General features: G+C 42.3%; 1 protein-coding gene across 1 annotated transcript; it reads right to left on the minus strand.

The window, feature by feature from the left end:
• Positions 1 to 68: 68 nt before the first annotated feature.
• LOC111953723 (cytochrome P450 20A1) lies at positions 69 to 5,091 on the minus strand. Its single transcript, XM_023973182.2, has 13 exons — positions 4,911 to 5,091; positions 4,496 to 4,545; positions 4,056 to 4,222; positions 3,504 to 3,649; positions 2,880 to 3,047; positions 2,697 to 2,775; positions 2,442 to 2,554; positions 2,234 to 2,288; positions 1,935 to 2,055; positions 1,532 to 1,643; positions 1,320 to 1,384; positions 1,125 to 1,214; positions 69 to 904 (listed from the first exon to the last, which is right to left on the minus strand). The coding sequence occupies exons 1-13, from the start codon at positions 4,980 to 4,982 to the stop codon at positions 754 to 756; spliced, it is 1,389 nt and encodes a 462-aa protein (XP_023828950.1). The 5' UTR covers positions 4,983 to 5,091; the 3' UTR covers positions 69 to 753.
• Between the last annotated feature and the right edge of the window lie 8,016 nt (positions 5,092 to 13,107).

The raw sequence follows: 13,107 nt of genomic DNA on the forward strand, positions 1-13,107 counted from the left end.
GTGACTGGTGTAAATTATTAAAAACCTAAAGAGTCTGTTTTGAAAGGAAACAATACCATCTTGAAAAAGGTTGTTAATAAATCCAGAAGTTACGGATATTATTTTTATTTGAAACAATTAAAGCTAATGTAGCGATACAGGGGAAACAGGGCTGGGAATACAGAGTGAGCACTTGTTGACAATAACGGCCTAGACGTCTTGACAGTGGCAGAATATGCTCACAACAGGGGCGCTGCAACAAATGTGCAAAATATTATATTCCTATCCTAACACTCGAGTAGTGTAAACTTTATTTTAAAAATGAACTGTCTAAAATGCCATGTATCTGGGGGAGTGGGGACCACGTGTTTTGGAAGGCAGTTCAGCTGAAATGTTGTGCAGAAGTCCAAGAGTGGAGATAAAATAGCCATCACTTGTGCAGCATTTGGTTTAAGGCAAGGTTTAAGACAATACATAAATGATCATGTAGCTTAAAAAGATAGGTACGTACTGGTCCTCATATTGAAATAGGGGGGACAAAAAGCTACTTCAGGTGGTAGCTCAAATGATCTTGTCGCCATTGGCAATGACTTTAGCTAATCAAAACCATGTTCAAGAGCTGACTGACAAGTAGTCCTACAAAGCTCGCCATCATGTTTACAGCTTTTTTAACAGTTCCACTCGGTCTAGAATCTAAGCTAACTGACAAGTACCTTCCCAATTAACACAGTTCCTCTTCCACAGATGGAGTTTGAGACAAATGTCCACTGTTAGTTAGCTTCTTCTGCTCACAGTGATCCATGTGTCATCTTTAGGTGTGGACACAAGCTCAGATCTGGCCTCTACCACCTGTCCCTTCACCTGATGCAGCTTCAGTTGGCGCACTACAGTGCTGAGGACGACAGTGGCCACTGTGTACGCAAACCTGAAATGTGGCGAAATGGTGGTATGAAAAGTTAGTTACAAGCCCATATTCTTCTTTGCCTGGTAGTGACACTCCCTTTCCATTTCCTTTCATTTGATATTGTAGAAGAAATATGGTAAAACTGTATAATAAGTTGCTCCTGTGCAATTACAACTAGAAAATGCCCTAGCCCCTTGGTTAATCTCAAGTGCACGCCACTATCCTTTCCCATCCCCGTTACCTCAGCTCAGGACAGGCCTGGTTCCCTGAGAATCCAAGCAGAGAGAAGCTTTTCCTGGCTGAATCTTCTGTGAATCGGTCTGGGTCAAACCTGGATGTAGAAAGTGCAGGAATTCAAACTTGGTACCAAAAGAATCSAGCAAAAATTGCCTCTTTAGGTGGCAAAAGGTTCAAAGGAAAATGCATATGAACAGACTTGTAGGGACGGCTCCAGGTGTCTGCATCCTGTAGGACTACCCCAAGGGCATAGATCACCAGTGTCTAAAACAAACATAGGAATAAAGTGTTTTAATTATTCACTTTAAAAACAACAAAAAAAAWTCATTTTAAATCCACAAGCACTTGCTGACTGTGACAGTGAGATGTGGATAATAAATTGACTAAGTTGGGAAGAGGAGAAAAAGACACCTCTTTAGGAATAATGTGCTGATCGACTTTCCCTTCATTTTCCTGGAGCCGGGCTGCGATGGGCGTCAGTTTGGCTGTCCGCACAGTCTCGTTCAAAACCTGCTGGAAATACCTATAGTACAGAAGATGCATTTGATAAGCATGATAAAAAGTATCTATAAACATACCTTGAACACATGCTACCATGAGGATACCTGCCCCTTCTGCTGTGACCGACCAGGGTTCGAACCCAGGTTTCATGTAGTCCACAAGGCTATTAGCCCCTGTTAACTTAGGCATTAGCTCAGGAAGCTCACACCAGTCTTCAGGTCTCATATAAGGTACACGTCATGCAAGAGTGGATCTGAAACACCTCTGTTACACTGCATCACATCGTTTATGTTATTTGGCTGTCAGAGGTCACCTGAGCTGTGGGATCTTATCCAGAGAAACAGGCTCAGCGCCCAGAACATCCTCCAGCTCCTGATGCAGCTTCTCCTGAACTTCCTCTGATGTGGACAGGAAGTGTACTGCCCAGATGCACACTTGGAAAATATTACAACCACAAAGAGAAACATCAACACTTTGTGAGAGAGATTTTCTGACAGAATACTAACCAAATGTATGATTTTATTCTCTCAGAAAAAAATTACGATTGGTTACACCATAGAAGCCGCAAGTTCTGACGTAGATAGGCATAATCTATTTATTACTAGTACTCACAATTAGCTGTGATGACACAACCTGCCAGTGTGAATACCATGCTGTCCTCCATCACCTACAAAAGAGAAACAATGAAAACAAGCGTTCATTAAAACAAAAGTAGGAAGGAAGTTTTATTTTCCTCTACACGTGAGTAACAGCAACAGGAGGCTCTATGCTCTACCTCAATGAGTCTGTTCTCCTTATAATCAAAGAATCTGTGCATGACCTGTCTCTCTGTGAGGTTGGACTGGAGAAGAGTGTCTACAAACGCTGTCTGGCTCCTTTGTCCTTTCCTGTCTTTAGCCACAGACATCAGCACTGTTTCCATTTCTGCCAGCGCTGTAAACAAACAATGTACTTAGCATGAGGACAGAAAATGTATACACATCTCTTTTCAATTTCAGATACATTCAGTAAGGAAGTGAGATGAGATGTACAGGTAACACATATGATCCATAGCAGTGAACTAGTTCTCACTCACCGCTCTCATAGTGCTCCTTTCTGATGGAGCTCTTCTCCATGGAACCGTCCAAATAGCCTTTTCCGATCTCCGACCAGATCTGACAAGTAAAGGGAATTATCTGTGAAAATCTGCAAACAACACCGGTCGTAATGGGCATCTTTTCACCAGAAACGGTGACTTTAAATGTGACTGCTCACTCACTGCCTCATGGTTCTTTCGGAAGCCGATGACTTCAGCATCATTCCGGAAACGGTCACCCAGAGCGAGTTGAGTGACAGCCTTCATGGCCAATCCTAGCAGATGGGCACAGAGGGGTGTGTGCTGGTCCTTAGGGAAAGACTGCCACTTCCCCACTAACTCCTCCACCAGCTAGAACAGGACAAAAGGGGAGGGAGGGAGACAGAGAGAGAGAGTGTGTGTCAATGGGAAAGGGGGATACCTAGTCAGTTGTCCAACTGAATGTATTCAACTGAAATGTGTCTTCTGCATTTAACCCAACCCCTCTGAATCAGAGAGTTGCAGGGGGCTGCCTTAATCGACATCCACGTCTTCGGCGCCCGGGGAACAGTGGGTTAAGTGCCTTGCTCAGGGGCAGAACGACAGATTTTTACCTTGTCAGCTCAGGGATTCGATCCAGCAACCTTCCGGTTACTGGCCCAACGCTCTAACCACTAGGCTACCGAACTATAACATTCCAGGGAAGTGAGCACAAAAAGCTTGAGTAAACAAATACTAAATGGATACACAAAAACATAAGAAAGTATTGCAGAATACTACAGCCAAATATACAAAACTGCCAAATGAGCCATTGTGTAAGAGGCAAACCTTCAGCAGCATTGGAAAGTTTTTCTCCAGGGTGTTGTTGACGGCACTCTCATACAACTTCTTCCTCATTACAGCCTCTGTGGCCCCTCCACCCGTTCCTGACTGGTACCCTAGCAACGACTTCAGCATGGTCTCAAATGAGTCCGCTACAAGTAAGGATAGAAGATGTCACAGTGGAAAACATGTTACTGTTTCTTTATTTCAAAACAACACTGTACATGTATAACGGAAATCACCTGAATCTGTTACAATGTCTATCTATACCTACATTCCACTTAGAATGGTGCAATGTTTTAAGCATGAATTTTAAGTAGCCGGACTAACCGGTGTTAGTAGCCTCGCTACTGTATATAGCCTCGCAAATTTTTTATTTCTTTACTTACCCATTGTTCACCTAATACCCTTTTTGCACTATTGGCTAGAGCCTGTAAGTAAGCATTTCACCTGTTGTATTCGGCGCACGTGACAAATAAACGTTGATTTGATGTTAGTAGGGACAGAGCACCCGTTTCCCTTTCCTCCCAATAGTTTCCCTCCCTCCCCAGTACATACTAGTCCTGTTGGGGTTGATGTGCTGCCGTAGCTGGTCCACTGAACCCAAGCTGACCACAGGGCGTCCTCCAAACCAGAAGGATGCCACAGGACCAAACTGTCCATGTAGACTAGCCAGGAACTCATGCAGACTGCCTCGGTTCACTATGTCTTGCAGATTTCCATCCCTAGATTAAGAGAATGAGACAAATAAACCAATATGAACCTAGGTCAGGCCAGGGCCCATATTCAGAAAGCTTCTCAGTGTATGAGGGCTGATCTATGATCAGTTTAGCCTTTTATATGGAGATGAATAGACAGGGGGATCTGATTCTGGATCAGTACTCCTACAGTGAGCTTTATAAATATGGGCTGAGGTCAAGTGTGGTGACCTTACCCGAGCGCTAAAGAGAGACCATACTTAGAAAGTTGTAAAACATATCTGGTCATGGTCTACTCACTTCTCTTCGGTAGGGTTGAGACCTGGTATACCAGAAGCACTTCTTGATGACTTGATAAAAAAAATGATTCAAGCATATTACTTTCAGTTTCAAGAAATACATAAATTAAACATGACAAGAAATTCTGTGGGGTTTACATATTCTAAGTCCATGGCAGTAACCTCTAAAAACTTGAGCTTTGGAAAAAATATTTGTCCACTCTACAATTCACTTAAACTGCTGAAACATTTGGGTGCTAATGATAGATGCATAAAATGTCCAGGGATTTTTTTTTTAACTGTCATGTCACTAAAACTGCACAAAGTTAGCAGCTTTACAAGTAACGTTAGCTAGTAATGACATTGGTGGATATACGATGTTGCAAATATTACGATGTTGCAAATATTGGCTAATATAAGCACAAGCATTGACTTACTGGATACAAATAGAGGACTGCGCCGACCAGAATGATGACAAAAGTCACTGCAAATATCGCAAAGTCCAGCATGTTTGCTGGTGTTACTCAAAAAAAAACGTTTAGACAGGTAGCTAAAGCGATACTATACATACGGTATAGCTACCACGTCTACGGTAGCATCATAACGCCGTGTTCTACTGCAAAGCCTGCACACAGTCAGTGAGGCCAGAGCAATGCATCTCAGAGCGCATGGATAAATCAGAACGTACAGAAGCAGATACAATCTAACTACAAAATGTTACAAACTCCTTGATCTGGCATAGCACAATTGGTAAAATCAATTCAGTGGAAAGCTGAATTTTCACCTATCCAGATAACTTAGTGATTGGTCCTAGCCCGGTCTACTTAGACCTAGGCAAGGGAGGAAGCAATGGTCCATTTCCCAAAAATTCGAACAGCACTTATATTCTGGGCAATTACAAAAGTGTCGGTAGATCATAAGTACGAGAGCAGATAGAGGAGAGCAGATACAGTTTCAGTATCTTAATTTCATCACCCTGTTGCAAGAGAACACTTGTAGTGTATTCTAGGTTTAAAAAGGCTTCTGAAGATTGTACTTTTTCCACTTTGAAATTTCCAACTTGATTTTCCCTTACAATAAAAAACTAAAATAATCAACCGCTACAAAAATGCCCATTAACGATTTTAGCATGTAAATCTCAGTGGGGCAAAAAATGTTTTAGTCATAACTATTTGTTCAGCACTTTTGGAAATCTACAGCGACAGAATTCAAAACATGGTCCTTCTTACAGTGTTCTCCCTGTACACCAAGTCAGAACCGCAGGATAAATAAAGAGGCATATAAGCAGACAATACATTCCTCAAAAACAGGTTATAGGCTACATGTGCACCACCAAGTCAGAACAGTAGGTGAAATTAAGAGGATGATAATAGACCAAAAATTAGGGTAGGCTACTAACAGCTTACTACACAACATACACTTAGTATTACTTTCTTAGCTACAGTATACATATCTCCCTGGCATATTACATCATTTATGCAGCAGCATACAATTCATTTTTGAAATCACCTTGTTGTGCTGTGCTCACTTGAACAGGAAGGTGGCGCGGTGGTCCTTCGTGGGCAAATTTTGTCATGAAACTTTGTCATCAAAGCATTCTCTGGATTTATGGTGCTTTCAAGACAACTGGGAACTGAAAAAAAAGGTTGAATCATGATACCGTCGGTGATCTTCAGGTCGTAGCTCTAGAAAGAGACCAGAGTTCCCGATTTACAATTCCGAGTTGGATGAAAGTTCAAAACGTATTTTCCCAGTCGTAGCTTGTTTTTCCCGAGTTCCCAGTTGTCTTGAACTCACTAAAGTCAGATTTTGCAGTTCAGAGTTAAGTTGTTTTGAGCGCGGCACAAATCATGCTTCATTGACAGCAATGTTGAATGTAAAAAAAAAATTACTAGGAAAATAGACCGTTAATCTTAGACTTGGGACCACACAGCCACTCCACTGAATAGCAGGCTAATGATTGCTTTGCAACGCTTGCAGTTAGCCACTCATTCCTTCTAAACCACTCGTTGTTGAATTTCCGGTTTCCAACTTGTTGTGTAATGTTTATGTCCAATGGCTGGTGAGCACCGATATGTTTTATCTATAATTTCTCTTCATATGACAAGGATTAAAAAGTATTTGCCAGTAGATTGTCAACTTCATTCATGATGATGACTGCTAGCTACGATTTAGAAAGTAAGATGTTGACATGATCAGTCCAATCAAAGCTACTGTAGATATAACGTGATTTTACGTCATTTTATCTGTGGCCAATGGCCTTGAGCCTTCTTTGACGGGCACTTCTAATGTAACTCTATGGCAGCACCCAAGGGGCTTGAATTTTCAAGCTCTACCCTTAGACTTGGCGGTGACGTAGTATCCCCATGAGTGACAGAACACTGAGCCAATCACGGCACAGCGCTGCATATTTACTGTTGGCTTGCCCCATCACCACAGAAAGCACTGAGCTAGGCTGAAACACCTGCATTTTGGAACTGCCTTACTCAAGAAAACAAAAAATAGACCATATTTGTATGCGGCTTTATTAACTCAATGATATCATTTTTTTTACATTGTTTGCTAACTGATATGTGCCAAAATAACATACAAAACAGGCAAGCCCATTTTGAATGACGGGTTGCCACTGATCCACATAATAATTCACATTTCCTGTTGCTGCAGGATTATTTTCCTGCTGTAGCAAACTGGCTCAAATGAATCCTACATATGTAGGAGCAGTTAGGAGTTGTTCACTCAAATAATGAAAGAATCCTGGGTTGTAAATCGTTAACAGAATTACGCAAAAAATCTGTAAAAAAATTACTGCAATTGAATTGGACACAATGGAAAATCATAAAAGTCGCAAACCATAGTTGGGGCACCTGCTACTGTCCTTCCTTCCACTGGCATACTGTTATGTTTAGCTTATAACTGTTTTCTTTCTCTTTCTGTTGTCAGGTGATCAAAGTAAGTGTGAAAACAGTCTGGACAACCCCTCCATCTCTCTCTCTCTCCCCACCTCAACTGGAGAGGAGGCTGGTGGGAGGAGCCATACCAGGACAGGCTCATTGTAATGAATGGAATGTTATCAAACATATGGAAACCACATGTTTGAGCACACGGCAATAGAGTACAGTATAATGTACTTTATTGTATTGTACTGAACTATACTTTACTGCACTCTACTGTAATGTACAGTGGTGTCCAAACTTGTGAAACATAGATGTCTATGATTGGTTCAGATATTGTCCAGACAACCAAATTTGGTCTTGTTTGGGGGCGGAGCTCATTCAATAGCGAAAATTGCCTGTGTGTAGAATAATACTCAAATATGCAAAGGAGGATATTGCATCTCCTTAGACTGAGATCTATCTTAGTACTTGGTGTGTGTTAGTATGATTATTGTGGCATCAGTAGCAGAGGAGGCTGGTGATAGGAGCTATAGGAGGATGGGCTAATTGTGACGGCTGGAATGGAATCGATGGAATGGAGTCAAACGTGGGATTCCATATGTGTAATGTGTTTGATACCCGTCTTCCAATAGCTCCTCCCACCAGCCTCCTCTGACTCAGTAGCCTCTAAAACACGTCTCAAAATCATTCCGCGGAGGGCAGAGGGTCTCTGGGTTTTTGGTGCGCCCTTGTACTTGATTGATGAATTAAGGTCACTAATTAGTAAGGAACTCCCCTCACCTGGTTGTCTAGGTCTTAATTGAAAGGAAATAACCCGCAGACACTCGACCCTCCGTGGAATGAGTTTGTCACCCCTGCTCTAAAACATTAGAAACCTGTCCAATGGGTGCATGTTTTTCATTCAAATGATCAAAGCTTGATGATGAGTTGGTTATTTGAAACAGCTGTGTAGTGTTAGGGCAAAAACCAAAACGTGCACCCATGGAGGGCCACAGGACTGAATTTGCGAAACCCTGCCCTACACAAGCATATGTTGTAGGCCATTCATGCAAATAAAGGCCTTGACATCTTTTTTTCTGTCTACTCTAAGATATAGTGATTAGGTAGAAAACAAGAAATTGAGAAAGAAAACGTTCTGAGCCAGAGGTAGTTTGTGTATACCAAGGGGTGGCGTTATATGGCTGTCTATCATGTCACACATAATTATGCATTTCTGTGTTGTTCAGATCAGGGACCCATAATGTTATTCTTAATGGGTGAAAATCCACTTAATTTAGTGTAGTTCAATAACCAAAAGAGATGTTTACAAACTCAAGGTGTCATGTCATACTGTAGCTAACACCCCATTCTTCTGCAGACATCTTTCAATCTTCATTCAGAGCAGATATGTAAGAGTTTTTGGAAAACGTGGTCGCATAAAAAACTGAGGGAGACCCTTCGCTAAGCCCTGCCCGCCTTGGTTACTATTGCAAACTCGGACAACATTTTCCCAGGAAAACCAATTTCACCTAACAACTGTCAAAATTCCCTCACAATGACCTCAAACTGTGATTTTAATATGCAATTAAATTAAACACAGACTATCCCTTGRTAATCAGGAGACTCTCTGGTATGTTGTGGTGGACTGTCATTACAATTGCTTACGGGAACCTGGTAAAATGAAGGTTGTAGTGTGGCTAGCCACAGGATGGCTAAATGCACTGTCAGCATGCAGCCAAAGTTATAAACCATTTTTGGAGCTAACTAATGTTTTTAAATCGTATTGTGATGTCAACAGCAGACGCTTTGTATTCATAACATGGCTAACTAACATACTAACTAACTAAAGTGCTGGTCCCATGTTTCATGAGCTGAAATGTTCCATATGCACAAAAAGCTTATTTCTCTCCAATTTTGTGCACAAAGTTGTTTACATCCCTGTTTGTGAGCATTTCTCATTTGGCAAGATAATTCATACACCTGACAGGTGTGGCATATCAAGAAACTGATTAAACAGCATGATCATTACACAGGTGCAATCGACCTGGACCGGGTATCCTGGAAGGATATTGACCTCATCCCGTCAGTAGAGGATGCCTGGTTATTCTTTAAAAGTGCCTTCCTCACCATCTTAAATAAGCATGCCCCATTCAAAAAAGATTGAACCAGGAACAGCCCTTGGTTCACTCCAGACCTGACTGCCCTTGACCAGCACAAAAACATCCTGTGGCGTACTGCATTAGCATCAAATAGCCCCCGTGATATGCAACTTTTCAGGGAAGTTAGGAATCCATATTCACAGGCAGTTAGGAAAGCTAAGACTAGCTTTTCAAACATAAATTTGCATCCTGTAGCACAAACTCAAAAAAGTTATAGGACTGTAAAGTCCATGGAGAATAAGAGCACCTCCTCCCAGCTGCTCACTGCACTGAGGCTAGGAAACATTGTCACCACCGATAAATCCACTATAATTGAGAATTTCAATAAGCATTTTTCTACGGCTGGCCATGCTTTCCACCTGGCTACTCTGGTGGATGAATCAGAATTAGTTGGGTAACATAAGTAATTAAGATGTCATATCTGCATAATATTCTTATGTGATATACTTTTTATTAGAATTTATTTCTAATAGACTCTAGTGTTGGCAGTTGCATTTCTTCCATCAGCTGGGGCTCAGTCACTTGGGGCCCAGAGAGGGGAGAGGTCAGGCTTGTCTTTTACATGTCTCTGGTGCTATGCAGAATATCAGAAAGGGAAGAGGACAGGATGGAACATTGTCTTCATATGTGAATGTATCTGTTAAACCATGTGAAGGGATGGTGTGATTAATGGGGAACCAATTACTTGTCTCCACAATGTCTGTGCGCATGTCACTCCCTCCTTTGGCATTGGGGGAGGGTTATGGCAGTGTCTGGAACCATTATATGTCCTCTCTGATGATGTACTTTTCCTGGGATAGTGTATGACATAGTGGCTCACTCCCCTCAGTGAGCTTGTCCAGGAGTGGGGTCAAGAGGGGGTTTACTTGAGATGGGAGTATCTAGAGTTAACATTTGTTATGCCATTGGCTGAGGTAATGGTTCTGTGCTATGAAGTATCAGGAACGAGATTAGGGACCAAACTGAAAGATAATTTATAGTGAATGGTATCTGGCTATGGGATACTCCTCTCTCTCAAGTAAAAGTCTTTCTTTGTGAACTGTTCCTAAGATCTGTGGTACGTCATGTAGGTTGAGAGGGGTGTATCTTGGCTATAAAAGATCTTTGTAATTTTCTGGTGTCACTTTCAATGGTTCATTAGAGATGGCGCATCATTGAAAGTCAAAATGCTATTGCAAAGCTCTTATTATTAAAAATGTAGTTTAAGTATAACTCTGACTGGTGTGTGAAGTTTGTTTCTCCTCATTTGGTAAATACAGAAATAAGCCACCACACTACCCCTACCCCGGTCAACTGCCCTGCACCCCCCACAGCAACTCGCCCAAGCCTCCCCTATTTCTCCTTCACCCAAATCCAGATAGCTGATGTTCTGAAAGAGTCGCAAAATCTGGACCCCTACAAATCCCCTGGGCTAGACAATCTGGACCCTCTCTTTCTAAAATTATCTGCCGAAATTGCTGCAACCCCCATTACTAGCCTGTTCAACCTCTCTTTCGTATCGTCTGAGATTCCCAAAGATTGGAAAGCTGCCGCGATCATCCCCCTCTTCAAAGGGGGAGACACTCTAGASACAAACTGCTACAGACCTATATCTATCCTACCCTGCCTTTCTAAGGTCTTCGAAAGCCAAGTTAACAAACAGATTACCGACCATTTAGAATCCCAACATACCTTCTCCATTATGCAATTTGGTTTCAGAGCTGGTCATGGGTGCACCTCAGCCACGCTCAAGGTCCTAAACGATATCCTAACCGCCATCGATAAGATACATTACTGTGCAGTCGTATTCATCGACCTGGCCAAGGCTTTCGACTCTGTCAATCACCACATTCTTATCGGCAGACTCAACAGCCTTGGTTTCTCAAATGACTGCCTCGCCTGGTTTACCAACTACTTTTCTGATAGAGTTCAGTGTGTCAAATCGGAGGGCCTGTTGTCCGGACCTCTGGCAATCTCTATGGGGGTGCCACAGGGTTCAATTCTCGGGCCGACTCTCTTCTCTGTATACATCAATGACGTCGCTCTTGCTGCTGGTGATTCTCTGATCCACCTCTACGCACGCAGACGACACCATTCTGTATACTTCTGGCCCTTCTTTGGACACTGTGTTAACTAAACTCCAGACGACCTTCAATCGTCTGGAGACAAAACTGCTCTTAAATGCAAGTAAAACTAAATGCATGCTCTTCAACCGATCGTTGCCCACACCTGCCTGCCCGTCCAGCATCAAAACTCTGGACGGTTCTGACTTAGAATATGTGGACAACTACAAATACCTAGGTGTCTGGCTAGAATGTAAACTCTCCTTCCAGACTCACATTAAGCATCTCCAATCCAAAATGAAATCTAGAATCGGCTTCCTATTTCGCAACAAAGCATCCTTCACTCATGCTGCCAAACATACCCTCGTAAAACTGACCATCCTACCGATCCTCAACTTCGGCGAAGTCATCTACAAAATAGCCTCCAACACTCTACTCAACAAATTGGATGCAGTCTATCACAGTGCCATCCGTTTTGTCACCAAAGCCCCATATACCACCCACCACTGCGACCTGTACGCTCTCGTTGGCTGGCCCTCGCTTCATACTCGTCGCCAAACCCACTGGCTCAAGGTCATCTACAAGTCTTTGCTAGGCAAAGCCCCGCCTTATCTCAGCTCACTGGTCACCATAGCAGCACCCACCCGTAGCATGTGCTCCAGCAGATATATCTCACTGGTCAACCCCAAAGCCAATTCCTCCTTTGGCCGCCTCTCCTTCCAGTTCTCTGCTGCCAATGACTGTAACGAACTGCAAAAATCACTGAAGCTGGGGACTCATATCTCCCTCACTAGCTTTAAGCACCAGCTGTCTGAGCAGCTCACAGATCACTGCACCGGTACACAGCCCATCTGTAAATAGTCCGTCCAACTACCTCATCCCCATACCTTATTTATTTATCTTGCTCCTTTGCACCCCAGTATCTCTACTTGCACATTCATCCTCTGCACATCTATCACTCCAGTGTTTAATTGGTATATTGTAATTACTTCACCACCATGTCCTATTTATTGCCTTTCCTCCCTTATCTTACCTCATTTGCACACACTGTATATAGACTTTTTTTCTACTGTATTATTGACTGTATGTTTGTTTATTCCATGTGTAACTCTGTGTCATTGTTTTTGTCGCACTGCTTTGCTTTATCCTGGCCAGGTCGCAGTTGTAAATGAGAACTTGTTCTCAACTGGCCTACCTGGTTAAATAAAGGTGAAATAAAACAAATAAAAGTGAATAAAGTTGAATCCCCCATCCTACAATGAATGTTAAGACGATTATGACAATATTTTTTTCAAATATCACAGTTATTGTCCATCATTGTCGGTTACACGACTATACGATTATTGTTCCAGCCCTAGTTCCAGTGCTACAAATTTTACAGGATTTGATTTAGTGGTGTGGTAATGTTCTGGTTTAATGGTGTGCTATAGAGCCTTCAGAATGTAATTCACACCCCTTGACTTTTTCCCAAATAAATTGTTACAGCCTGAATTTAAATTGATTAAATGTAGATGTTTTTGTGTCACCGGCCTACACACAATAGCCTATAATGTCAAAGTG

The sequence above is a fragment of the Salvelinus sp. IW2-2015 genome, linkage group LG27 (assembly GCF_002910315.2).
Source record: "Salvelinus sp. IW2-2015 linkage group LG27, ASM291031v2, whole genome shotgun sequence".
In the NCBI taxonomy this organism is placed as follows: Eukaryota; Metazoa; Chordata; class Actinopteri; order Salmoniformes; family Salmonidae; genus Salvelinus; species Salvelinus sp. IW2-2015.